We start from the raw sequence: 25,067 nt of genomic DNA on the forward strand, positions 1-25,067 counted from the left end.
AGTCAAATATTTTCTGCTTGCACATACATTTTCCGTTTCGATGGTTTTGATGAGATTAGTTAAGACCAGCCAGGCTAGGTTCAGCCAGTTTATGTTTATCAAAAGAACATCATTAATAAAATAAGAGCAATTATTTGTACAAGCTAACATGCAAAGGTGGTAGATATCATGTAGGGTATTTCACTTCCCCTGAGTTGCACTCCATCAGACGCCCCAAATGACAGAGATTCCGCTCTAATAAATAGGGCTTGGTTTTTGTTTGACATGATTGTCATATGTATGATCCTTCTGCCCGTTCAGATCGATTTTTGGTCCGGCGACGAGCGTGCAGCGTTCCCTCCCACGGTCTTCAAATCCATCCAATTTAAATATGACCCGAGGATTCGCGTCCTCCGTTTATATATTCAAATCTATGCACCGCCCACGAGGATGTTGTTGACGGGAATGTGAACTAGAGAGAAAGAACGTATAGTCAGTCAATGAAACCGTCGCATCAGACAGAATGTAATGGCGTGTAGCAAGAAGTGTATGATCGAAAAATGGCAGGGTGGTAAGAGCATACTGAGCTTGATGAAGTAGCCAATGGCCCCCTTATACACTTATTAGCTGATGGTCATGACACAATTCGAATGCGAGGGCAGACAGTACCATGATGAGAAAGCCCATTCCGACGGCCTGGCTGATCTTTATGAACTCGCGCTTGTCGGCTAATCAGAAGGATAGAGTCAGCATGAAATAACTCAAGCCAAGTGCCGGGAATTCAGTCCTTCATGAAACATACGCTTCGTGCAGCGGCGAACAAACTGGGTGCCATCCCGGAGGAAGTCCTTGGGAATATCGGCAAGATCCTGGAAAGTATCCGACATCTTGTTCTAAAGCGACAAAGGAAGAAAGTAAAGGTGTAAAAGAGCGATGTCTGGAAGTTCAAGAATTGAGCAACAGCTAAGGAAAGGACCAGAAGTCGGAGAGATCGCGTGGCTGATTCGCCCCTTCTCATTCTGGAGAGCTGTCCTTCCGGGGTTCCGGAGATACGGTTGTGCCGCTCCGGCCCTCTGCGGCCTTCTTCCTGTCTCCCGGTCCATTCTTCGGTTTCCTGCGAGAACCGCCGCAGCCTTGTCACTGTTTCATATCTCTGCCACGCCCTTTTTTCGCTCTGAACTCGCGCGTTGGCTGACCGTGTCTATCGCTGGAAGACTCAAGCTCGGTTTCTTCGCCCCCAGACAACCTCTGCGAGTTGTAGAGAGCTTCCCTCGATCTCGAAACGTCGCAGCGCCACCCGACGCCCGCGACGAGAACCGACTCAGGGGATAGACCTGGAGCGTTTTGTTTTTTTCTGGACGCTCCCTTGGGATTACTGCAGTGCTGGAAGGTTCGACGCAGTGGCTGAACCCATTTGTTTGCTCTGATTTACTCCCTGTCTCCCGCTAGGAGAGCTCTCTGCACCTGTTCTTGAACCTCGAGTTCTCTATTGAAACTCTTACCTAGCTTCTGCCTGACTGTGGCCGAGCTGCACGCGCACCGCTGCGCCTTTTCTGTGGATATAGGCTTCTCTCTTGTGTCTTACTGACGAAACGTCTCCTATTCCAACTGTACTGCCTACTTGGATTTTCTAAGATCCAAGACCACGCCTTAACCCCAGAGTCGAAAGTGTTGTTTTGAGGTTTGAGGGGTTTTGTTCTCGTCGGATTGTACGTATCTTCTAGCCTTTTTTTTCTCTGCTGTGTTATTATCTTCGACTCTGGTTTTTTTTGGTTTTTTTTTATTGTTTTTCTCAATCACTCCTCTAGCTTTTAATGGTGTTTAATGCGCTGAGAAGGCTAGATGATAGCAATTTGGGCTTTCATCTGCATAAACCACAAGCTTAATACTCCCGCGGATCAATCTTATCTCTTTACTAATGGACGTCTTTTCCTACAGACATGTACTCTCATTGAACCAGCGAGAACTCCAAAAGAAAACAAGAAGAAAGAAAAAGGCCTGTGTATAAGCCAAAATCAAGCAATTAATTTCTGTCCTGGGATTTCCTGGCTCCGTTTAAATCACAATGGCCACGGAGGATGATAACTTTGATATTGACATTTATGGGGATGGGGGCTACAGCGCGAACGAACAAGGCGACTTCAAGCAGGAAGATCCGGAGCTTATCCTAGACGCGCCCGAAAACCCGGCACAGCAGGGCCACTCTTCGGAGGCTAAATACAGTAACGGCGAGACGACAACGGGCACAAACGGCAGCCATGTAACAAGCACAGATACGACGGACCAACGCCGGGAGCCAGTAACCAAGGAACCCCCCCAGCAAGGCGTCAAACGCAAAGAGCTGGACGACCGGCAGACAGACCCTGACGCCACGACAGCGCTGCTGATCTCCGATCTCTTCTGGTGGACCACCGACGATGACATCCGGGGCTGGGTGCAGCAGGCCGGGTGTGAAGATGAGCTGAAGGATGTGACCTTCAGCGAACATAAAGTGAATGGAAAGAGCAAAGGGTAAGCAGAGGGTTCCCCTCTCCATCTATTTATTTGCTAATCCGTTTTCTCGTTTCTGTGTAGGCAAGCTTTCCTGGAATTCCTGACCCCGCAGGCGGCGACGGCAACGAAGCACAAGATCGAATCGCCGAGCACATCAGGCCCGGCGGGCCGCAAGCACATGATCAACTACACGAACCCGCACACGAACCCGTTCCGGACGCTACCCAAGGACAACCCGATGCGCAAGGACAACCAGAGCCGCGGCGGGCCCGGCGGGTTCAACGCCCCGCCGAACCAGAACATGGGCTTCGGGATGAACAACATGGGCGGAGGCGGCGGGTCGTTCCGCGGCGGTGGCCGGGGCGGGTTCAACAACCGCGGCGGAGGTGCCGGCGGGATTGGCAACGCGATGGGCGGGGGCGCCGGCGGGTTTGGCGGGAACCGCAACTTCCAGGGCTCCATGGGCGGTGGGTTCCAGGGGAACCCGATGGTGGGCGGGTTCCAAGGCGGACCGATGGGCGGGATGCAAAACTACGGGGGCTTCAATAATCGGGGTGGCGGCATGATGGGCGGCGGCGGCGGTGGTGGTGGCGGGATGCGCGGCGGGCCAGCGATGCGTGGTGGCCGTGGCGGCGGGGGTATGGGAGGCGGGCCTAACATGATGGGCATGCCGACCATGGGGCCCATGGGAGGCATGGGCATGAACCCGATGTCTGGCGGGATGAATCCTATGATGGGAGGGATGGCAGGAAACATGGCCATGCAGGGTATTCTTCTTCTTCTTCTTCTTCTTCTTCTTCTTCTTCTTCTTTTTTTAATACTTACGTGTCTAGGACAAGGCTTCCAAGGCCCCAATGCTCCCTTTCAACAAGGGTTCTTCCCTCAGAACCAAGGTGTAGGAGACGGCACATGGAACCCGCACGGTGCAAAGCGCAGTCGACAGGAATGAAGCTGCACTGCAAAGGCGAAAAAAAGAAGATAATATTAAAAAAAATCAACGGTGATGAGAAGTCTGTCTCTCTCTCTCTCTCTCCGTCTCTCTTTCTCAGAGCTAATTTGATATTGATTATGGGTTTGTGTGGTATGGAAATTTGGCTGGGAAACTGTTTCATTTTCTGTTCTACTCTGTTTCTTATTTTGTTGAAAGTACTTGTAACGGTTCATGGGAAATCTGTTTATTACTTATAATTCTCAAGGTGTATTAGAAGAATAGTCGATAAATCATACTTCAGTCATACTTCATAGTCATACACCTCTGTCGAGTGATAGATACCTCTCTTATAGTACTATAACTAATATACAAGTACAGTGATTAGAAGTGGTGCTCCGTACAGCAACAAACTTGTTGATTCAAGAAAAAAAAAAGATTAGATGACCAGTTAAGTTAAGCATCACAAGTCGCCGTCACGGTCGTATAGACGATGACGGTGGAGGTGATCTTCTTGTACTTCTTGGAGGGCGCCAGGGTCGTCGGAGTAGGCGGGACGATCGTCACGGGGTGGGAGTAATCTGAAGACCAACCGATAGTCTTAGGCACAATTCCGGGTTTTGTGTAGCGGGAGGTAGACGAAGAAGAAGAAGAAGAAGAAGAAGAAGGAGGAGAAGATGAAGGAAGGGAAGAAGAAGAATGTATGGCTGTATGGGAAGCAGAGGCAGAGAAGAAGGGGGCAGAGGCAGATGCAGAGGCAGAGACAGAGGCAGAGGATGGAGAACCGGTGTTGCTCACCGTGACGTAGACAGTGGACGCGGCCGCGCAGGTGGTAGCAACGGTAGAATTATCGACGCAGGTGCTGGCGTCCAGTTCCTGGGAGACGTAGAACTTATCGCTCTGGGCGTAGATGATGTAGACGTTTGTGCCGTTGATGGCGTTGATCTGGTATCCCCATTCCGGGGCGATCTCGCAGGGGATCTGGACGGTGGCGGCCAGGTCGGCAGTAGGCACGTTCAGAGACAGGGCGACGTACGAGGGCGGCCAGTAGACAAAGTTGACGAGGTAGATGCTGAAGTCGGACGGGTCGGTGTCGACCGTGGTCCATTCGACGGTGAGATCCGACCCGGCGGCGTAGGTGGAGTTGAGGATGGGCGCCGTGATGTCGATCGCGGAGACGACAGCGGCACAGAGGCCGATCAGGGACAGGAGCATGCGCATTTCTTCTTTTGATCAGTCTTCTCTTCTTCCTTTCCTCGTTATGAAATGGATTCCGTACTCTAGGATTCTAGATTGCGATAGACGATAAAACTATTTAAGGACTCGAAAGAGCGTATAGGTGAGTGAATGAATGAATAGATTAAATAATTAAAATAAAAGAGTGACTGGAAGTGGGCAAGTAATGAGTGAACTGGATGCCTTGGAAAGCCCGGAAACTGCAAAAGAAGGGGGGAAGTCCGATTTATACGAGTACATCGAGGTTATTCGTAGTTCACTAGTTACTAGGTAGTTAGTAGGTACCTAGGTGGTAGTTACTTAGTTCACCACTAGTTAACTAATTAGGAGTAGTCAACTACCACTGGTAGCCTGTAGGGCATAGTTACCTACTAGGTACCTACTCCATAGCTACTATATTATTAGTTACAGGAATTGCCCGCGTAATGCACCTGCGTAGGCCTGATTGACTGTAGCGTATCTGCGTATCTCATCGATGGCGTTCGCCGGTAACCCCCGCCCAAAGTGGCACTCTGTAAGTACATGGTACTACATCTACTGCTAGACACACAGAAAAGAAGAAAATAGAAAGAATAGGAAAAGTGGTTCTCTTCCTCAGTTATGTGGCTATCTATGGAGTATGTAGGATAGTATCCACAGTGACAAGGCTCAGGAATGCCGCTAGAAAGAATGAACCAGTAACTATAGAGTATAGAGTAACCAACTAACTAATTAATAATTACCTACTCCGTAGTAACTAGATTGTGCTCAGACTGAGACATTTGGATGACCATTTCAATTAGAGTGCCCCATTGTCATGAGAATCCTGGAGTTCCACCATTTAGACATTATTTTATTGTCTATGACATCAATTTATAGAGTATTTTAATAATTAATAGAGTATAACTACTACTCAGTATATACCTACTGTGTACGAAGTAGTTGGGTTATCTATTGTATGGACTGTTCAGGAGGTACCAGTGTGCCGCCTAACCGTCGCTTCGAATTGCCACACAAAAAAACCTCATTTTATTTTCAGAGTTCCTTATATTTATCAGGAAGCCGGAGTAAGACTTGCTTACTCCAATCAGTTAGCACAGCAACTCGGGGAACTTGGCATCCGTAGATCATTGGATCAATGCCTTCCTGGTGCTCTTATAGGCGATTCAGAGCACATCCAGGTACAAAGTGTTCGTGCCTGGAACACTTACTACATAGTAACTAGTTAACTAACTAGTTAGTACTTTTACTACTCCGTATGTACTACATCTAGCGCTAAGGTGACAAGTATTGACTGGAAGACAATGTAACGAGTACATAGTAACTACAGACTAGTTAGTTAGTAGTCAAAAGTTTACAATGGGCCTGTCTCACTTTGGTGCCATGCCAAGTCGACGATAATTAGTACAGAGTACTAGGATTAATTGTAGTAGTGAGAACATCTAGTAAATCCGAGTCACAAACTTATAGGGTATAGGGTATCGGCACTAGCCAGGAATTGAAGGCGTCAATGGACGGTCGACAAGAAATAACATGCAAGAAAGAAAAGTTCATGGCGCAGAGGACGGCATGAGGTCATAAATCGGGACTCGTCCGCCGACAGCAAGTCGAAACATGGACTCGTGGTAGACTTGCTCTGTCGGGGATCAACGTATGGTCTCCTTGCAGTGGAGATCGGGCCCAACCCAGCCGACACAGACTCGGCGTGGAAGTTCATCCAGTACATGACTTGAGGAAGCACGAGGATGAGGAGCGCGTGAGAATATTCATGTGGGTGGTGAATCGGGCGAGGGGCCAACGGTTTCAAAGCCATGTTCCGCATTTGAAAGACGTGTATGATCAACATCTCCAAGACCATGGGGAACGAGCAGGATGAGAAGTAGTTTTTGATCATGTAGGCCGCTGAACAGGGTACAATATTCAACGGCATTTCGTCTTCATACTGAAGACACCCTTCTCCAACGAAGCGGTTGTTCGCCACCGTTGTCTGAAGCTGGAACAACTTGACGATGATTCGAAGTCTTGTTCGTAGTCTCGGGCCCCTTGTCGGTCGTTTTCTCGTGGAAGCTGTATCCGCATCTGCATCCGAGACCTCTGTCGAGAGGTTTAGGTGGACTTGGAGCTCATTCTTCAAATCCTTGGACCGAAGACGTAGATGGATACTGTGGTCATGGTCATTGAGATCGAATGGACCCTTTGGTATGGGTTGGCGCGCTTGCTGCCTGGATGCAAAGCGCGAGGTATCACTTGCATTGTCTGATAGTTGGTCAGCATGGCGAGCTTAGGATGAATATTCTAGTACTCACATCTGCTTGGAAACTGCAAGCTGCGAAGCGGTAGTACGTCCTCGCTGAATCCCAAAGGTATGGTCATTACTGATAAGTTGCAAGAATCGTCTCCAGACAAGAGATCTCGGCAATAGTCATACAGTCCAACTTTCCTTTGATGGAAGTGAGCAGATGGAGAGAAGCATCTGCTCAGCTCGAAAGGCATCGGCACCACGCGCCTGTCAGGTCTATCAACCTTTCTGGGCTGTGATTGGAGCAGTAATGCCATGGACTTTGTGACCATGGGATGGATAATTGAAGGCACATCGTGCCTAGATGCTTGGTCAAACCGGTTTGGATTGGCGACAAAGTCAAGGACGTTTATCCCAGTGGAAGCACTCGTGACATCAGCCCACGAGGGAATTTGTTCAGCACCCTTGCATTCTGTGGATAGCTTGGTGTTTGACATCAGGGCTCTGCAGACGTCCTTTACAGACCAAGGCGGTTGAAAGGAGAGTCGGGTAAATACCGATATTGCAAAGGTTAAGGAAGGCCGCTCCGAGACCCCGTTGCAAATGAAGTTCAAGTAGGAGTCGGGGTCATGGCAGGCATATGAAATAGGTTGGACCTGTCGTTGACCACATCTCCCTAGACAAGCGTGACACCAATCGCCCTCAAGTTTGACAGACTGGCATCGAGCGCACCCATCAAATAGATGGCCACATGTGAGGCATTGCCTGCGGGGAGCATCGCTTTTCTTGGGCGGACGCTTTTCCTTCCGTTTTCTGTCGGATAAATTGGCACGATGTTTTGAATGTTTCAGTCCATTTGGAGTGTATGGTGGCTTCGAAGGTTCTGACGGCTCGCATCCCGCCGAAGCATTGTGAACGGCTGATAGAGGCCCTAGTAAGGGATTCTTTGTGCCTGATACAGCTTTTGAGGGCGGCGGCGCAGCAGACTTCTGCAAAAGGGCAGAGACCGATGTTCTTGGGGATGATAGTGGACACGCTTGTCCACCCTTCGGTGGATCCGATTTTAACTTGGCGGCCGATGGGCATATTTGATCAGAAGGAGGTGCCTCCCCATTCAACGACAAGATCACATTCTGAAGGCTGGGTGACGCATAGTGAAAATTGTTATAGGCACCGCCGCCGCCGCCGGAATAGCTAGTATCATTTGCCGAGAAGGAAGCGTTCCCACTTCCTCCCTGAGGGAAATAGGACCCGGGGTTTATTCCGCTGGGTCCAGGGTTCCAGTCGTTTTGACCATTGGGATTGCCCCCGCCACCGCTCCCGCTGTCATCATCACCCCTTCTACTTAGGGGGCTACCATCTTCTTCCACACGGCAGTGGCTGGCGAAGCAATGGAAAAAATCTTTCCAGCTTTCAACGGGCCTGAGGCATTGGGGACAATGCTTCGGCGGAGGCAATTGCTTTTCGAACCGTCCCATATGCTTTAGGCCAGCACTTCCTCGTTCACGATGGACGGACCGAAGATGGTCATGGACTTTGTCTTTGCGTCGTGCGAACCAGGGACATTCTCGCGGACAGTGATATTCGTATTGGTAATAGTGCTCGGTTGTGACGTGACGCTTGAACGATCCAAGGCTTTTGATAGTCTTCCTTTTGCCTTGTGGGCACTTGAGACAAAGATAGCTCACGCCTGGCTTGGAGCTCTCCCCAAGCGACCTCGGGCCCGGAGCTACCGGCAAATGTGACTTTTCCAGATTTTGGAAGGTACTATAGGCACGATCCAACCTTTCTGCCATACGAGGCAGGACGCTCGGAGGGTAGTTACCGTTCTCGAGGCAGTGGATAAAGGAATCGAGATGTCCAATCGCCACTGCACCTCCTGGGTCTTCCAGCCGATTTTGGGGTTGCAGGTATGGAAGGGATTGCAGGTTTGGAAGCGGCCGTGGACTGTGCGCAGAAAGAAAGTTTTGATCGCTCGGGTTTATCAATGAATATGAGAAGTTGATTCCCATCAGGTCTTGATTCATATTGCCCGATGGCGGATGGACGGGAATTTCCAAAAACTGGCTGTCCTGTTCCAGCAAAGGGTCATTTTGGTATTGATTCTCGGTCGTGGAGCTCGAGAGAGTCAAGGAATCGGTATGGGAGCCGATTGCCTGTGGCTTTTAGAGGATGTCAGTACATATACCCTCATGCCAGACAAGACAGATAGAAACCAACGCGGCTCACAGCAGAGGACGGCATGGCGAAACCAAATGCATATTGATCAAAGTATGGAAAGACAGCATGAGCCTCATTAGCCTCGCCGTCACCAGATTCATAGCCGTTATCCTCCATAGCGAAGGACTTGATCTTAATAACCCAGGTAGGAGAGGATCAGAGAGGAGAAGACTGTTGAGAAAGGAAAGGAATCGAGGCTTGCAAATGCAGCGACGAGCAGCTGGACAAGTGAGGGGTAGGGGGGGGGGGGATAATATAAATTTATAGGATTGAATAGAGGAGAGATTGGATAATAATAGGCAAAGGAAAGTGATGGGGTGTGCAAGAGCAAGATGGGCTGGCTTATATGTAGTCGGAAGGAGAGTGGTAGAGAACGTAGGAAAAGGTTGAGCAGAAGAGATTGGGAGGACGCAGAGTTTAAGGAATTTAATTCCAAGCTCCCAGTCCTTCCTATCTTATTTTATTTATTTATTTTACTCTTTTTGCCTGGGTGAAAAAACAGCTGGCACCAGCACTCAGACGAGCGGTGACGTCTGTCATTTTTACTCGCTCCGCCACTGCGGGGGGGTAAGTGCAGTGTATGTACCTATGTATGGGTAGTTACTGTCGAGTCGATCGCCTAACATGAGATAAGAGAGGAAGAGCAGGGAAGAGACATCAGAAAAAGAGATCAAATGTATTTCTGAGTGCCTGATTCGCGTGTGGTGATCAGGTAGGTACTAGGTAGGTAGAATAGGTAGGTTAGCGATGACCAGTGCCTGAGGTAGCTGAGGGTAGCTGAGGTACTTCTTACTTAATACTTACTCACTAATAATTTATGGTTGCCTTAACTGAACGAGGCAACCTTTGCAATCTAATAAGTTTAGGAGGTACCAGGTATCATGGTAATTACCAGGTATTCACCCTGGATTACTTACTGATCTGGACCAGACCTTCTCCAGCTCCCCACACAAATCCAAGACTATTGTTTATTTAGTATTTAGCTAATACTACCAATTGATTTACTATTAAACTACCTATGTAGTTATATTAGTCCTTCTACGGAGATTTTTAAGCTCTTCCAACTGTTCGCCCCGCTTCAAGGACCATGGACGAGAGTGGATCTGGTCGATCAATCTAGATAACCTTAGGTACGGAGTAGAAGAGGTAACTACCTAGTACCTGGTACTAGGTACCTCCTAGGTAGGTATTTAGTAGGTACCTGTTAGATGATATATCTTTCAATAGCATTATATGGAAGTAGTACCTCCTATAATGAAGCTGGTATAATGGTATTCTATTTATGGCGCATCTACCACTTAAACAGCCTTTTGAAATAAATATGAACTAGATCTTATTGAGTGGATCCCCAAATCTATCTCCAAGTCTTGGTTATGGTCCCATCCCTGTGGGTACCTGGTAGTACAACATACTAGGTACATACTACGGAGTACCCGACATACTCCGTAGTTAACTAGGACTAGATCTACATGTACCTTTTTTTGGTGTTCTGAACGTCCATCAGATCGCAATCTGACCTTCTGGATGGTTCTAAGACATCCCTTACCTGAAATTCAACAGCCAATGATCTTTTCTTTTCTTTCTTTTCTTTCTTTTCTTTCTTTTCTTTCTTTTCTTTTTTTTTTTTTTAGAGATCTCTAGGATAACCCTATCAACAATCTCCCTGGTAGTTACAAGGTACCTTACTATTCCAGGTGACTCAAGAGCTGAGCTGTACCGCCATTATTTACCAAGACTTATATCTACTGGTCCGCACATACATACAGACCTCCTTACACCTGTCAATTAAACCACTAAAGTCCTCGGAACCCACCGTCTTCCTATCCATAAGCTGACCGCTCAACACGGATCCATGCGATGTGGAAGAGTTTTAGGTATCATTTGACTGACCTAACTGTTAGACACCAAAGGCAAAAAAAAAAAAAAAGCAAAAGCAAAGCAGCCTATCGGAGGGAAAGAGATGGTTGTCCTCATAAAATAATAGGTGGTCATATACTCGGTCGGTCGGGAACACTACCTGGTAGCTACCTAGGTACCTAGATAGGATGCCCAGCTTGATGTTAGTATCAAGTAATAGCTAAGCCAGCTGAGAATATGAGCCTCCGGTTAGTACTGTAAGTGTACCTAGTCTTCCAAGTCTAATCAAGTCAACTACCTATCGAGACAAGTACGTCAGGGAACTGTACGACAAGGTATACCTAGTCTCAAGCGGGCTGTGTCGGAGTTTACCTGGTAGTCTTGCTGGCAAGCTACCCTACAGGTACTCCGTATAGAAGACCGAGGTACCATACAGAGTACTAGATGTCAACTGAAGATACATGTATTGCCGTCATTAGGGATACTACAGTCGATTTTTCCGGTGGTTTTACCAAAAGCTAACGTATTTTAGAGTATCTAATACTATCTACCTAGGACGTGAAGTGTCTAGACTAATACCCAGAGAGGGTGAATACCTCGGTATACCCCGAGGATGAACAGTGATAAATACGGAATACCCCTTCACCCTCTAGAAAAAAAGCAATGTTTCTTGTCTGCTCCGCCACGGCCCCAGAGAACGGAGTACAGTCGTCCTAAACAATCATCCGATCCGGATTCTTCCATCCACACAACCTGTTCCCAGGAACAGAAGGAGAGTCAAGAGTGAGGCTCCAGCTCTGGCGGTGACCCATCTTGGCGAAACAGAAGAATGATGCGGAGTATTGGCAATTACCGAGAACCAACGAAACAAGATCGCTAAATCAACTTTCTTATCTTGGTAGATCATCATTGGTGGTTATTTAGTAGTACGTACCGGTTGCTCAGATATTTAGCGACATATTTACCACTCATGACCGCGGATCAGGAACATTTAGGTAGGACGGGGATCCCTGGACTCAGCGGACTCCATACGAAGTAGAATATTGGACGGATGTCACTGCGTTTCGACTTCCAGCCAATGGATGAGCTCGGAGATAACCACCATGTTTCTTAGTTAACTATCCTACTTATGCACAGATGTGATTGGCGACAGCTCCTGCATTAAAGAAATACTACCAAGTAGTAACATGTAAGCCATTGTAAGAGCACATGGTTGCCTTCAGGTAAAAAGTCTGTTTCGTCAGCGTAGTCGACCGAGAAGTTGCTGTCGTACTCGGCAAACTGGGTGCCTATTCCTAGTAGTTCCGGCGGACTCAGAGGACTGCGTGCATTATACATCTGCCGTCAGTCTATGGGTTGATAGCATCCAAGGATATATCCTCAGATGTACACCTTTGCTCGGGAAGTTGACTCAAAAATAGCAGTACCCGCGCTCCTATGAGCTTCAGTATCTGCGTCTTCTGCTTTGCCGTCCATGGTCGAGGCCTCCCACTCTGACTCGTAGTCGGAGTATCTCTTTTGTTAAAAGGAAATTGTGGTCTCATAGAATCTCAGTACCGTCAAAGCCTGCTCAGCCTGGATCAGATACTCTCTCGCTGAAAAACAGCATTAGCTTTGAATCGCAGTTGGGGGGTACTAGCTTAGCAGAGGCAACAAGAGAAACAGTCAAATCGATGGTACTGGAATCAGAACCTTCAGGTTAGCCCTATACGACAGATAATAACACCCGCCGGCATTGGCCGCATCACTTTCCAACGTGGCGTAGAGGTCAAAGAGCTGCCTCATCTTGAAAGGTCGGATCGGTGAGACCGGTCCTCGGCTCCGGTACGGAGGAAATTGGAAGCATAGGTCCTTCCCGATTCGGGCAGACACCGCGGATCGGTGAAATATATACGCGGTCAGAAACTCTTCCTGCCAGATTGCTCTCAGCCTCGCCCACCAAAGCGCTATCTTTGCTATTCCTTTTTATCCTTTCTTATTGTATTCAAGCGACTCATGCTTTGATCTGACAGCCCTATCGACTCTATGAGAATAGATAAAAGAACTAACGAATATAAAACTGTCATTCTCATTCTTGTTCTCCTGACGAATCCCTTCCTGAAGGTTCGGCCACCGACGTATTACTACTACTCTAGAGTACATGGCAGTGGAAGAGAAACTCTTTCAAATACTCAAACATCTCGGTCATGAAGACGAAGGGGGAAAAAAGGGAAGAGAACCAGTCCAGCCTTTATTTCTCCGGAAGAGGAAACTCTGACCAGGGCTGTGCAGTTGTCTTTTCGTTGAGGAATGCCTGTAGCATGGGTGGCATTGCCTCATCGTTGCCCTGGATCAGGGAATAAACCGATGCATGGGAGGTTGAGGTCTGGCTGTTTGGTTCTCGAAGCAGTTGGTGCTGTCCGAGAGGGAGGTCTTTGGCAACCCATGAGCCTACTGCAATCAAGTCTTGCGGGTATTGACGGCTGGTGAGGGAACAGGTCAGTCCGAGCTTCGGCAAGTAGAGTTTGCATGTCTTACTTCTCTTGTTTAGCCATATTGAGATAATCTAACCTTGTCTTGTTGATCGAGCTTGCAGAAAGAGCAAAGTATATGAGATACGCGGTCAAAAGTTAAACTTGATGGTCCGGTCTTAATGGCAATGGAGGATCCCCAGCGAGTTGCTGCATAAAACCTACTCCAAGGCAAGCGAGGCTGTCTTTATATATCATTCGAAGCCGTCATTGCTGATATGGAGGCATGTAGCTGCCCAGGTCTAAAACAATAACCATTCCATTCAACAACACAGCTGACACGAAGGCAAATGCCAATAGAGTCATATTTCCCCCCTGGGCATACAGATCAGCATGCTGAAAGCAGTCTTTCACCTCTTGGAGGCCTGGATATTGCCAGGTAGGAATCAAAGCTGCCGTCTTCCATAGCCAGTACATTGGTCCCGACAGCACTTGGCATTCAATCTTCCGCAGCAACCAACTATCTTTGAGATTCTCATTTCCGAACGTCTCCATGCCATATGTCAATTAGGAACCTCAGCCTTACTAGGCAGGATGGTGTCGGAGCCTTGAAAACCACTTTAATTTCATTTTAATTAAGGGGGGCGTGGACAATAATACTCAAGAATGTACTAATCCTGCATGAAAAGTGCATGACCAGCATAAAACCTCAAGAAAAATTACGGAAGGCGGCACACTGAATCGTCATCTTTCTAGACGAAGTGGAGCTAAATATTACTCTACAAATCATGATCAGCCATTCTAAAGGTCCTGGTGTATAAAGAGCGGTGAGGTTACAGACTCCTGTTCGAGTGACACCTATAGCCAGTAATAATTAGACAACGCGCATTCTCTTGGGCTCTGATGAAACAATAAGTTTGATCCTAAAGTTTTTGATGAGAGCAGACGAGTCAGGATTATGCCAACAATTTCCTTGTTGCATACCAGCTGACAGGGTTCGCAGCCTGAGTGTGTTGGAGTTCGCGCACTGCGGATGGATAGACTGAAGAACAGGTACACCACCTATCAGCTTACTATTTTATGTCATGTCTAATATCAAGTAGAACAAACATAGTGTCTGGATTCGCTGGACAACGCAATTCGTTGTTACAGAACCAACAAAGCGATGACAGCAAGCAACGGACGGACAATGACAGACAGAAGGACTCTGTCTCAGCCATCAGGCGGCTCTCGCGATCCTCACTCAGCCTTGTCGTTTCAGAATCCCGAGGAACGGACGATCTTGCGGTGAGAGGCACCAGATACAGTCTAGCAGAGCTCTTTCAGGCACCCGTACTCCAACTATCAAGTATCCAAGATACTGCTAGAACCACCTTGTGCTTTCTTTCCAAGTTCATAGGAAGAATGAGATATGGGTGGCGAAAACCCATCATCAACGGCCTATCGATGCGCAAGAATGACGGGTGACGCGGGTCGCGCCGACAAACAAAGCGGGTGGGTCTGCATGACACGCAGTGGTTCGTATCGTCCAGCTTGGCAAGAGAGAGTGTGTCAACCTTCAACAACCGACTCGTCGATGGTCAGGGACAACAAGCTCAAGGACAGTCCGCGGTTCCGTCGGAGCAACGCTCGTTGGACCAAAGGTAGCGGTGAGAAACTGTCTGTCCGAACCACAATGGGTCTCTGTTTACATTGTGCAGCACGTTGTCCAGTCAGGGCTTTATCAAATCTTCTGGCCCCACAACTGACTCGAACGAGCACCGCTCGGCCTCTTTCACCGTTATCGGGGAGGTGTACGGAATAGAATGATCCTTCTCACCTCCAGGAGCGAGGAAGATAGCATGTGGCCCAACTCGAAAGGCCAAATCCTGCCGTTGCCAACACTTATACTAAAGATTAACACCAGCAAGCACACAACACCCCGAGAATCGGACATGCAGTTCGCTGACTAAGCCTTCCATAGAGAATCTGGAAGAGCCTCCTGCTCCACAAGGACCATCAAGTTGGCCGTCTACAGTTTTCCTGCACCTTCCAACTGTCCATCTTTGAAACCAACTAGATGGTTTGATTAAGGTTCAGTTTGTGGATCTTGGTGGGCCTCGTAAGAGGAAGTCAGGGCACTTAGTATGTAGTACAGATAGGGTCCACCAGGCACCGAAGGCGAAATCTGATAAATCCCAAGTATATATATTCTAACATATTCATTAGTAATGCTTATTACTTATTGGCAGCTTCCTCCGAGTCTTCGTTGACCTCTCCTTCTAGTTGCTACTCAATTAAAACCCATTGCTTCTGGCTTGACCACATCCTCCTGCAATTCCGCACCTTCTCATTGTCTCGAGTCTCGACACTTCTTGATCTAATACCATTACTCCAGCAAGTTACCATCCCCGAGGCGGTCTTTTGGTTGATTGATCTTTCTATCTTAGTAGGCATCTTAATTTCATAGCGCCCAAGAGAATACCTATCCTCACTCCAAAGACTATCTGAACCTGAGGAGTGTCTAACTGGAAAGAGAAGCAATGAGCTGTTGTTATGGTATATGTGGCTCCTCCGTACTCGTGCCCATATCGGGTCTAGACGCTCCGTACCCAGGTACTCTGTTAGTCTGTAAGGGGAAGGATTCTCATTTAGCCTATGTACGGAGAAGTATGGGGTAAGAGGTTGTAGATAGTACGGAGTATACCTAGTATACTCCGTACTACGTTGCCAAGACGGTATAATGAGGGATTGTTCAATCAGATATCAATTTAGAATATTATCCACCAGGCAACAGAATAAACCCTAGGTACGAAGTACTACATTACATACCTATATAGTGCAGAGCAAAGGATTTGACTTGTCAATCCCAGTTTGTACAGTGGGGGAGACATGGAAAAAGTATTAAAATCCCTGCCAATTGCCGCCTCCGATCGCCCTCTTGAGCCAATAGAGCCTTACCTCTCTGTCACATTCTAACCGTGAAGGGATAAAAATAAAATTGCTTTAAGAGATTTTCTCGTATCCTTCGTACCCTGCTCCAAATACAGTCTAGCTGCCGCATGGCACACAACCTTCTTTTCCAACGAGCCAATGAAACAGAATGGCCGCCTTTCTGCTTTCAGCACTAGATACGAATATACGAGTAGAGCAAAAGTAGATATAGTTTGAGGACCCCTTGACCAAATTGACCACAGTATCTGTTCTGATTGAACTTTCCAACTCATCAGTGATAGTTCTTCCCTTGTTTTTTTTTTCTTCTTCTTCTCACAATGGTGGCTTGGGTACTATACTACTACAACCCCTCCAGCGCAGCTGCAGGAATCTTCCTCGTGCTGTTCGGGCTCGGGGCTCTCCTGCATTTCTACCAGTTGGTCCGGACACGAACATGGTTCATGATTCCGTTTCTGATCGGAGCGATACGTATGTCTTTACACACAATAGAAGAATCCCCTTCTTTTCATCAACTCATGCTAATTGATCTTCAGTTGAAACGGTCGGATATGTCGGTCGTCTCCTCTCCTCCTTCCAGTCTCCCAACTGGACGACAGGCCCGTACATCATCCAGAGCGCTCTGCTTCTCATTGCGCCAGCCTTCTTCGCAGCCTCCATCTATATGGAGCTTGGCCGAATCGTTCGCGTGCTGGAGGCGGAGAAGCTGGCTGTTGTGCCCGTGCGGTGGTTGACTGCGATTTTCGTCACGGGTGATGTTCTGTCCTTCTTGATGCAGGCGTCTGGTAAGATCCAAAAACAACCCTTTCCCTCTCAAAACATAGTACTAGACTAACAGCCTTTTTTTCAGGCGCCGGCCTCATGGTTCAAAATACCTCCAACCCCGATATGGGCGAACATATCATCGTCGGCGGTCTCTTCGTGCAGATCATCTTCTTCGGCTTCTTCTTCATCACCACCATGTTTTTCCAGCTCCGTATCGGCCGGTCTCCCACCTCTGCGTCAATAGATCTCAGCTCGATCTGGAAGAAACACCTGTTTACCCTGCACGCATGCAGCATTCTGATCTTGGTCCGTTCCGTGGTCAGAGTCGTCGAGTACCTGCAGGGGTATACCGGGTTCATCGCGGTGCATGAGGTGTTCCTCTACATCTTTGATGCGGTGTTGATGCTCGCTGTCGTGATCTGTATGAACTTCACGCATCCGAGTGAAATCAACTGTCTGCTTGGCCGATCGGACTGGATGATCCGTGGTGTCAAGGCGCATAAGTCGGTTCCGCGCTCGGGTGAGCTGCCTATGTAACTCATGCCCTGCCCCTGATGTTTGAGTTTTTTTTCTCTCCCTTCTCTGTATCTCTGATGCCAACCATTAATGTATCTCCCTGTTTGATTTGTTGTTTCAAGACTTTCATGTCAACATAAAGTTATGACTAGATATTAGATCTTAGATCTTGTTATTGTCTTTTGTTGAATTCCAATATTGTACAGCCCAATTCCTGTAATGTACAGACGCCGCCCACCCAAAATGCGCCCTTTTTTTTTCTTTTCAATGCAACCCGTCTAGTGAAATGAAGAGGAGAGTATAGTTGTAGTATAGTATAAATCATAAAACCCGATTATGATGTCGTCCCGAACGCGCGCAAGATCACCTCATACCTGTAAACCCAAGCAGTTAAGCAAGTCGATTCATTCATGAAAAGAAGTGGTGGGATGAACTTACATTCCAAACATGATGGCGGCCGAGGGGACTACACGCAACAAGTGTGGTGTCAGGCCGCCATACAGGCCGACCATGCCTTCCTCCTTCCAGACGGTCCGGAAGCATTGAACAAGCCCCGTGTACTTCATCTGAACCATACCATCCCCGATAGAGACCGTGGGTGCCTGTCGCAGTCGCGTCCGGACAACCTCGTGGGGGTACGTGATCGAGGCCGCAACCAGCTTGGCCAGACCCGCAGAGCAGACACGTCCACCCCACAGCTCGATATCGTCCCAGACGCTGGCCACATGCGTGCGGTCAGCCAGGCGGGCGGCTTCGCGGCGGGCAAGAGCCATCTTCATCTGCTCGTACATCACCCACTGCAGCGTCGACTCGGTCACGCCCAGATACGACGCCGATAGACCCTTGTACAGGCCGCGGATCCCTTCATGGCGGACTGTCTGCTTGACACAATCCCAGCTGTTCCGATACTGGCGGCCCTGGCCGTGGGCCGCATTCGACTTGTCCAGCTGTAGCCGCGTCTTCACCAGCCAGATCGGGTTCGTCGCCGTCCCCGTTGCGATCCCCGCCACCGCCGCGGCCGTCAGATGGACCCCCACGGGTGTCTCCTTGGTATCATAATAATTGAAATGCTCGCCCAGAATACGTTTCCCATTCCCGTAGACGTAGAAGTTGATCGCACGGGCGGGCACCACGCCGACTAGGTTCGGGCCCAAGCCTTTGAACAGCGCGCGCCACCCTTCATGCACGTGTATCGAACGCAGAATCTGAATCGTCTCTTGGAAGTGCATGAGCGCACTGCGCGGGAGAGATAGAAGCGGTGATGATGATGCAGGTAGCGGATGTGAGGCACGGAGCGTGCGGAGTTGGGCCTGGTAGAAGTCGGATTGGAGTCGAGTTTTGAGGACGTCAAGGGGGGACGTCAGGGTCGCAGCAGTCATACCGCCAATTCTATAAGAGAAACACCCTTGTTAGCAAGAATGAAACACACACGTATATATGTATAATATTCAGCTAGCAGGTTCACGTACGCCCCAGCAACAAAATGAGCAAACGGCTTCGCCTGCGCCTTATCGGCCGGTCGACCTTCAGACGTTGACGGCTCCGGTAAAACATCCCCTGTTTCTCTTGATTGGATCAAAAACTCGTTCCCAAGGCTTGCTGCTCCCTTTCCGTTCCCCAGATGCGCCTGCGCAGAGCTGGGGGCAGATGTGGCGGATATTGTCATTGAAACGAAGGGGAGGCGACAGAGCCCGGGGAGGGCGACCGGCGACAGTTATCTGTACGATGGAGAGGAGATAAGAAGTATATTCAATCGCGTTTATAACATATGACGTCGAGAATAAAAAAAGAAAGAGCTGGGGTTTTGCCGTGGTTCTGTACTTGTCGTCGTACTTCTCCAAGACTTTTTTCGGCGAACTGGAGCTGGACGCGGACCACCAGTGGGAAATTCCACGCACTATAGGTTATAGGACAGCACGAGGTAACAATGAGACGGACAACAGGCTTGATACCTAAACAGAAAAACACGAAGGTTGTTTCCGAAGGGATTATGAGACGGCATTTCTTGTCTACAGGTTTGCAAAGGTCCTTTATTGAAGAGAATTGGGATACTCTCCAGCCTTACCTATGACGTTAGTATTTGCTAGTTTCACCTCCAGGTTGACTCTTTCCCCGGGGTTTCGATATCATAGTCCGATGTACTCTACAGTCCAGTTTTTGCAGGCGAATGGGTTTGAGGGATAGATTGCAGTCCAAAACGATGTCGAGTGTGAGACTTGTATATACCTGAGATATCCAGAAATTGAAAAATTTTGAGAATTTTATTTTTTTCTCATTCAGGGTAATCTATGCACAGGCTTTTTGTTTCAAAGGCGTGCTATGTCATATGAGACCCTTTTTGCTTCGTCTCATGCAAAGTCCACCCTTGGATGGAAAACCCAGAAACACCAAACACGCAACCACATCGACCAAATCCATTCCTTTAAATGTGAGTATCGTAGGGGATAGGAGTGATGGTCTCGGGGACGGCGCCCTCGAGGCTGACAACACGGGCCTCACGGGGCATGACGGGCTGTCTCTTGAGGTGCAGGTGGACGCCCTGCTCCTTGGCCTGGCGCTTCTTGGCGGCGTTCTCCTTGACACGGTTCAGGAACTCGTCACGGGAGCGGGAGTGCTGGATGTGCTCGACACGGACGCTGATGCGCTTCTCGAGGTAGCGGTTGCCGACGCACTTGTAGACGATGACACCGACGGCGGTCTTGGTCACGTTGTAGACGACACCGGTCTTTCCGTGGTAGATCTTGTAGGGCATACTATTTCATGCTCTCAGCATTCGTTTCCTCCTCCAAACACTTCAAACCATGTCATATATATCGTAGTAATCCTCATTCTCGAGATGGGGGGGGAAGAAAAAGAATTACTGACCCCTTCTGAACGGCACCGTTGACAATGATATCCACAATGTCGCCAACCCTGTATGAGAGAAAAAAAATATCAGACTCTGCACCTCTAAATTCCACGCTCTCGCTCTCGTAAATGAATCTCGTACCGGTAGGTCTTGAGGTAGGTCGACAGGCGGATCATGCCGGACTCCTTGAAGCCACGGCTGAAGGCATACTGTGGTGAAGTATCGTCAGTGGACGAAATTCTCGGCGACAAAGCAGTTCATCCGCAATGGATCTCATATATATCGAAACGTACCCGAGTGCCGGCGCGCAAACCGTTAGAGTGACCCATGTCGGCGGTGTTGTGGTGCTGGATTCGAAAATTGTCGACAACGAACTCTTCTGCCGCACTTCGCGATCGTGGGTGAGGTCCTCGGCCGCTTAGTGCTTAGTGCGCTGCTTTCCCGCAGCACACAGGGTCAACCCTAGCGCTAAGCCGCTTCAGGACCCACCGTTGTTCGCTTAGTCTCCTCCTCCCAAGACTACGGTACCTCACCAACTTCTTTGCTTGATTTTCGAGAAGTTTAGTGTGTTCGACAACCTCACGACAACCCGGAAACCGCAGCCATGGCCCCTGCTCCGTGAGTATTATCTTGCGCAGCGATGTGAATTGCAGTTGCATGATCCTAATCTATGTTTTCTTTTTCACAGTCGTGTCTACTCCAAGACCTACAAGGTCCCTCGTCGTCGTAAGTAGCCATGGATTGAAAAAAAAAAGAATCTGCAAATGTCGTGCAAATGCTAATTATATTATAGCCTTCGAGTCGGCTCGTCTGTTAGTACTCTCCGGCCACTGATCAGAAGCGTGCTTCTGTTCAAGTCGCGTGTTCCTATGCCTAACCTGTGTGCAGTGACTCGGAACTGAAGACTGTCGGCGAGTACGGCCTGCGCAACAAGCGTGAGGTGTGGCGTGTCCAGCTTACCCTCTCCAAGATTCGTCGTGCCGCTCGGTATGTTGAACTCCAAAAAGAAAAAAAAAAATTGAGCCTCTGATCTTGTACTGATTGGTCAGTGAGCTTCTTACCCTCGACGAGAAGGACCCCAAGCGCCTTTTCGAAGGTAACGCCCTGATCCGCCGTCTGGTCCGCATCGGTGTGCTCGATGAGTCGCGCATGAAGCTCGATTACGTCCTGGCCCTTAAGGTCGAGGACTTCTTGGAGCGCCGTCTCCAGACCTGCGTCTACAAGCTTGGTCTTGCCAAGTCCATCCACCACGCTCGTGTCCTGATCAAGCAGCGCCACATCCGGTATGTTCATGACTTGATGTTGAAAGATATATGGAGCCCTTTGGAGCCCTTTTTACTAACTATCTTGTTTCAGTGTCGGCAAGCAGATCGTCAACGTGCCCTCCTTCATGGTCCGCCTCGACTCCCAGAAGCACATTGACTTCGCTCTCACCTCTCCCTACGGTGGTGGCCGCCCTGGCCGTGTCCGCCGCAAGAAGTCCAAGGCTGCCGAGGGCGCCGGTGACGACGAGGAGGAGGAGGAGGAGTAGATGCAAAATACCGGGAGTTTCGGTCGGGTTTCGTTCGGAAAAAAATGTGCCGGGGGTTTCATACCGAGTACAGCATAGCATTTACCTTGTTGTATGATCATGAAATTCAATAAAACAAAATTCATTCGAAACCCAATCCTGATCCCTTTCTTGCCTTGACAAATGAAAAATGTACTCCATGTAGACCCCTCATGTACCCCTCCCTCCACAGTAGACCCGGGCCTAGACCAACACCAATACTCCCTTCATAAATCATGCAAAACATTACCAAAAAAAAAACGGCTATCCTTCCGTCCCAACGAGCTTCTTCAGCGTATCTTCGGCCCCTCTGTACCACCGTCCCATTTCTACTAGGCCGTCGCTTTCGCCCTGCTGCTTCTTCCGCTGCGCTTCCCGAGCCTGCGCAACGACTTCCGTCTTTCGTCTCTCCAGCACGCTGATCTCTCGCTCCACGGCCTCTGCTTCGCGGGTCTTGCGCGGTAAAGTGCTCTGGGCCGTCGCCAATTGTCGGTTCAGCGCTGCCAGTTCTGCCTCTCTCTCCGCCAAGAGCGCCAGAGTCGCGGGAAGTGGGAGATTTTGCGAGGACGAGATGCGACTCGGGTCTGAAATATTCATATTGGCCACCTGTTTCGCACGAAGCCCGGCGATCGTCGATTCCAGATTTGCGATAGAGTCCGGTAAAGAGGAGAGCTGCGTCATCTGTACTTGGACGTTCTCATAACCTAATAATAAGAATAGTTGTCAGCCGTTGATGCTTCACAGGGGAAGAGTGAAACAAAACTCACGCTGTGCCAGATCCCTGCCCATTTTTTCCATCTCCTCCACCATCACGCGGACCTCTTCCTTGCGCGCTTTGAGCTCCGCCTTCACCTCCGCCAACTGCGTCTCCAGCTCGACGTTCTCATTGTGTCCAACGACGAGGGGCGGGTCGCCGACGATTGATCGAAGGAACTTCTCCTTTGTGACTTGCTCGAGGTATGAAAAGCGCAATTTTGAAAATAATTCCTGGGGGGGGATTGTCAGCAAGAGTCGCAATCGCCGCTTAACCCCGCCTACCTTGTAGTGTGCCAAGTCCGCCTCTAGCGACGCAGGTGTCGGGTTATCCACTGTAGAGACATCCGAGCGACGCTTCGACGGCGATTGTTTTGATCCCGCGCTCTCTCCTGGCGAAAAGATCGGTTCGCTAATCCGGATGATTGAAAGGCGGGCCTGTAAATCACCCGTGTCCTGGTGCAGTTGTTGCAGCTTTTCCAGCGTCTCTCCCGGATCGACCGCCGCCATTTTAATAGCAATTCCGACCGTTGCAGGTGCGACAACTAGTTGCGAACACCAAGTGTTAAAACGAATGGAGCCGGTTATCTGTAGAGCAGTTTATCTGTAGAACGGTCGTGGTTCGCGTGTATGTGGTGGGCTGCGGAGGTAAACAAATCGGCCTGCCGATCGTTTTTTCGGCTCCGCTCGCGGGCGGTGAAGTCATTGGCGAGCAGCTTTTGGAGAAGGTTGAGAACACCAGCGTGCTTTGTTCTCACGATTTGAGGATTGGATCCTAGCTTAACTGTGATTTGGTGGTTTTGAATATTGTATGCTCGCCACAGTGAAGTTCTTTCCCCGATCATATGCCGCCACTACTTGGAGAAGCCATGGGCGACCTCAGTGACGATGACTATGTGGCACGACTACTTGCGAGCGAGGCACGGGAGAACTCGTTGAAATACTCATCTCGGGGGTTGGAGGCATATATGCCGCAGAGGTACTTGGCTCTTCCGCTGTTATTTTTCTGGTTTTGTCGGCGAAGCTGACTCCTTGCTAACGAGTTGAACCGACCAGGCCGACAGGCAGTGCACCCAAGCCGAACACACGATTTCTACGACACATCATCAAAGAAACCGACAGTCATAATGCAGCATTAAAACGCAAGGAGGAGCGGGAAGCGCGGGAACGGATGCGCCAGTTACGAGGCCAGATGTCAGGGCGTAGAGAGAGGGAGCACTCTAAAGAGCCAGAGTCGAAACGAAGAGAGAGAAGAGAACCGAGAGATCGCGAGGATAAAGATCGCTCACGTCGGAGAAGAGAAAGAAGTCGGTCGGCGTCGCCTGGTAGAGATCGATCACGGAGGCATCGCCAAAGGCAGGAGACCACAGATGATACGGACGATAGGCAAACTGTCTCCAGACGACGGCGGCGAGAGAGCCGAGAACCAGATCGAAGACGCCCATACTCTCGATCACGTAGTCGCTCTCCTCGCCGTGAACGACGGTCGGATACAACCAGCTCTCAGCATCGACGGCATAAGCGATCTTCTCGTCGGTCTGCGACACCACGTCGATCTCGCTCACGGTCACCGAGAACCAGAGAGGAAGAACGTCGAAAGTACAAAAGCGACAAGAGTACTACTAAACCGGGCTATAGTTCGAGAGAAACTACGCCACGGAAGACGGGTGTATTAGATTCCACCCACAGGGACGACGACGCAGAAGACGAGTCAGATCCTCTCGAGGATCTCGTCGGCCCACTGCCACCGAGAAGAGACGGCCGCGACGATGCGCCGATACGATCTCGGGGGCGTGGAGCGTATAAGTCCGCCACGAGCAACATTGACGCGCATTTTGCGCCTGATTACGATCCCTCGCTAGACGTTCAAGTGGAAGACGACGGGTTAGCTGCTACGAACCAGTCTACCCGACGCCCTGTTGCTGGCTTAATGACGAAGGATGACGACTGGGAACTAGCTCTCGAGGCACTTCGTGACCGCGCCAAATGGAGACAGAAGGGCGAGGAACGACTACGTGATGCAGGTTTCCATGACTCCATCGTGGAACGGTGGAAGAGCAACGAGGCACCGGCGGGCGCTGAAGGCAGGCTCGAAGACGTCAAGTGGTCGAAGAGGGGCGAGAGTCGGGAATGGGATCGCGGAAAGGTCGTCGATGAAGCAGGCGATATTGACGTGAAAGCGCCTTGGTAGGCCGATACCGATGTTATATATGGCTATAGTAGATACTATCTGCAAACACTGATCTTGGCTTCAATATATATCCTGGTGGAAGCACATTAAACTACATATAACTCGAGTGAAAAGTTCTAGCATTGCATCTCAT

The 25,067-nt window shown here is 49.3% G+C and overlaps 11 protein-coding genes across 11 annotated transcripts; 5 read left to right on the forward strand and 6 right to left on the reverse strand.

Annotated features, from left to right (window-relative positions):
- Nucleotides 1–410: 410 nt before the first annotated feature.
- On the reverse strand, nt 411–933 carry ASPZODRAFT_103527 (hypothetical protein; the record flags this gene model as incomplete). The annotated part of the gene is made up of 4 exons (XM_022720837.1): nt 782–933; nt 649–707; nt 563–590; nt 411–451 (listed from the first exon to the last, which is right to left on the reverse strand). Exons 1-4 carry the CDS (start codon nt 864–866, stop codon nt 411–413), a joined length of 213 nt encoding a protein of 70 aa, XP_022577986.1. The 5' UTR covers nt 867–933.
- Nucleotides 913–1,311, forward strand: ASPZODRAFT_19570 (hypothetical protein; the record flags this gene model as incomplete). Its single annotated transcript, XM_022727426.1, has 1 exon — nt 913–1,311. The coding sequence occupies one exon, from the start codon at nt 913–915 to the stop codon at nt 1,309–1,311; it is 399 nt and encodes a 132-aa protein (XP_022577987.1).
- Nucleotides 1,312–2,044: 733 nt separating this feature from the next.
- Nucleotides 2,045–3,421, forward strand: ASPZODRAFT_146190 (hypothetical protein; the record flags this gene model as incomplete). The annotated part of the gene is made up of 3 exons (XM_022725154.1): nt 2,045–2,490; nt 2,554–3,110; nt 3,306–3,421. 3 exons carry the CDS (start codon nt 2,045–2,047, stop codon nt 3,419–3,421), a joined length of 1,119 nt encoding a protein of 372 aa, XP_022577988.1.
- A 168-nt stretch (nt 3,422–3,589) lies between these two features.
- Nucleotides 3,590–4,829, reverse strand: ASPZODRAFT_955998 (hypothetical protein). Its single transcript, XM_022730507.1, has 2 exons — nt 4,199–4,829; nt 3,590–3,764 (listed from the first exon to the last, which is right to left on the reverse strand). Exons 1-2 carry the CDS (start codon nt 4,619–4,621, stop codon nt 3,759–3,761), a joined length of 429 nt encoding a protein of 142 aa, XP_022577989.1. The 5' UTR covers nt 4,622–4,829; the 3' UTR covers nt 3,590–3,758.
- Nucleotides 4,830–6,727: 1,898 nt separating this feature from the next.
- Nucleotides 6,728–9,050, reverse strand: ASPZODRAFT_956907 (hypothetical protein). The gene has a single exon (XM_022730510.1). The coding sequence runs from the start codon at nt 8,879–8,881 to the stop codon at nt 6,911–6,913; it is 1,971 nt and encodes a 656-aa protein (XP_022577990.1). The 5' UTR covers nt 8,882–9,050; the 3' UTR covers nt 6,728–6,910.
- A 7,518-nt stretch (nt 9,051–16,568) lies between these two features.
- Nucleotides 16,569–17,843, forward strand: ASPZODRAFT_136359 (hypothetical protein). The gene is made up of 3 exons (XM_022724046.1): nt 16,569–16,783; nt 16,849–17,097; nt 17,163–17,843. The coding sequence occupies exons 1-3, from the start codon at nt 16,633–16,635 to the stop codon at nt 17,612–17,614; spliced, it is 852 nt and encodes a 283-aa protein (XP_022577991.1). The 5' UTR covers nt 16,569–16,632; the 3' UTR covers nt 17,615–17,843.
- Nucleotides 17,844–18,027: 184 nt separating this feature from the next.
- ASPZODRAFT_74525 (hypothetical protein) lies at nt 18,028–19,259 on the reverse strand (the record flags this gene model as incomplete). Its single annotated transcript, XM_022729972.1, has 2 exons — nt 18,028–18,982; nt 19,063–19,259. The coding sequence occupies 2 exons, from the start codon at nt 19,257–19,259 to the stop codon at nt 18,028–18,030; spliced, it is 1,152 nt and encodes a 383-aa protein (XP_022577992.1).
- Nucleotides 19,260–19,872: 613 nt separating this feature from the next.
- On the reverse strand, nt 19,873–20,786 carry ASPZODRAFT_136361 (hypothetical protein). Its single transcript, XM_022724047.1, has 4 exons — nt 20,735–20,786; nt 20,583–20,650; nt 20,459–20,506; nt 19,873–20,346 (listed from the first exon to the last, which is right to left on the reverse strand). Exons 1-4 carry the CDS (start codon nt 20,768–20,770, stop codon nt 20,016–20,018), a joined length of 483 nt encoding a protein of 160 aa, XP_022577993.1. The 5' UTR covers nt 20,771–20,786; the 3' UTR covers nt 19,873–20,015.
- Nucleotides 20,787–21,032: 246 nt separating this feature from the next.
- ASPZODRAFT_136363 (hypothetical protein) lies at nt 21,033–22,122 on the forward strand. Its single transcript, XM_022724048.1, has 6 exons — nt 21,033–21,059; nt 21,130–21,167; nt 21,235–21,253; nt 21,330–21,428; nt 21,491–21,724; nt 21,798–22,122. Exons 1-6 carry the CDS (start codon nt 21,046–21,048, stop codon nt 21,970–21,972), a joined length of 579 nt encoding a protein of 192 aa, XP_022577994.1. The 5' UTR covers nt 21,033–21,045; the 3' UTR covers nt 21,973–22,122.
- Nucleotides 21,955–23,370, reverse strand: ASPZODRAFT_136364 (hypothetical protein). Its single transcript, XM_022724049.1, has 3 exons — nt 23,029–23,370; nt 22,758–22,977; nt 21,955–22,694 (listed from the first exon to the last, which is right to left on the reverse strand). The coding sequence occupies exons 1-3, from the start codon at nt 23,251–23,253 to the stop codon at nt 22,255–22,257; spliced, it is 885 nt and encodes a 294-aa protein (XP_022577995.1). The 5' UTR covers nt 23,254–23,370; the 3' UTR covers nt 21,955–22,254.
- A 110-nt stretch (nt 23,371–23,480) lies between these two features.
- On the forward strand, nt 23,481–25,065 carry ASPZODRAFT_123841 (hypothetical protein). Its single transcript, XM_022721375.1, has 2 exons — nt 23,481–23,722; nt 23,800–25,065. The coding sequence occupies exons 1-2, from the start codon at nt 23,589–23,591 to the stop codon at nt 24,932–24,934; spliced, it is 1,269 nt and encodes a 422-aa protein (XP_022577996.1). The 5' UTR covers nt 23,481–23,588; the 3' UTR covers nt 24,935–25,065.
- Nucleotides 25,066–25,067: the final 2 nt, after the last annotated feature.

This window comes from Penicilliopsis zonata (genome assembly GCF_001890105.1).
Source record: "Penicilliopsis zonata CBS 506.65 unplaced genomic scaffold ASPZOscaffold_19, whole genome shotgun sequence".
Taxonomy (NCBI): Eukaryota; Fungi; Ascomycota; class Eurotiomycetes; order Eurotiales; family Aspergillaceae; genus Penicilliopsis; species Penicilliopsis zonata.

Bases quoted from the DNA above. Each gene is read 5' to 3' on its own strand.
- ASPZODRAFT_955998 (XM_022730507.1), bottom strand. From the start codon at position 4,621: ATGCGCATGCTCCTGTCCCTGATCGGCCTCTGTGCCGCTGTCGTCTCC.
- ASPZODRAFT_956907 (XM_022730510.1), bottom strand. From the start codon at position 8,881: ATGAATCAAGACCTGATGGGAATCAACTTCTCATATTCATTGATAAAC.
- ASPZODRAFT_136359 (XM_022724046.1), top strand. From the start codon at position 16,633: ATGGTGGCTTGGGTACTATACTACTACAACCCCTCCAGCGCAGCTGCA. The intron at 16,784-16,848 runs GTATGTCTTTAC...ATTGATCTTCAG, and splicing joins GTTTCTGATCGGAGCGATAC to TTGAAACGGTCGGATATGTC. The intron at 17,098-17,162 runs GTAAGATCCAAA...CCTTTTTTTCAG, and splicing joins CTTCTTGATGCAGGCGTCTG to GCGCCGGCCTCATGGTTCAA.
- ASPZODRAFT_136361 (XM_022724047.1), bottom strand. From the start codon at position 20,770: ATGGGTCACTCTAACGGTTTGCGCGCCGGCACTCGG. The intron at 20,651-20,734 runs GTACGTTTCGAT...ACTTCACCACAG, and splicing joins GTTTGCGCGCCGGCACTCGG to TATGCCTTCAGCCGTGGCTT. The intron at 20,507-20,582 runs GTACGAGATTCA...TCTCTCATACAG, and splicing joins ACCTACCTCAAGACCTACCG to GGTTGGCGACATTGTGGATA.
- ASPZODRAFT_136363 (XM_022724048.1), top strand. The intron at 21,429-21,490 runs GTATGTTGAACT...CTGATTGGTCAG, and splicing joins AAGATTCGTCGTGCCGCTCG to TGAGCTTCTTACCCTCGACG. The intron at 21,725-21,797 runs GTATGTTCATGA...ATCTTGTTTCAG, and splicing joins ATCAAGCAGCGCCACATCCG to TGTCGGCAAGCAGATCGTCA.
- ASPZODRAFT_136364 (XM_022724049.1), bottom strand. From the start codon at position 23,253: ATGGCGGCGGTCGATCCGGGAGAGACGCTGGAAAAGCTGCAACAACTG. The intron at 22,978-23,028 runs GTAGGCGGGGTT...ATCCCCCCCCAG, and splicing joins CGGACTTGGCACACTACAAG to GAATTATTTTCAAAATTGCG. The intron at 22,695-22,757 runs GTGAGTTTTGTT...TCTTATTATTAG, and splicing joins GGGCAGGGATCTGGCACAGC to GTTATGAGAACGTCCAAGTA.
- ASPZODRAFT_123841 (XM_022721375.1), top strand. From the start codon at position 23,589: ATGCCGCCACTACTTGGAGAAGCCATGGGCGACCTCAGTGACGATGAC. The intron at 23,723-23,799 runs GTACTTGGCTCT...TGAACCGACCAG, and splicing joins GAGGCATATATGCCGCAGAG to GCCGACAGGCAGTGCACCCA.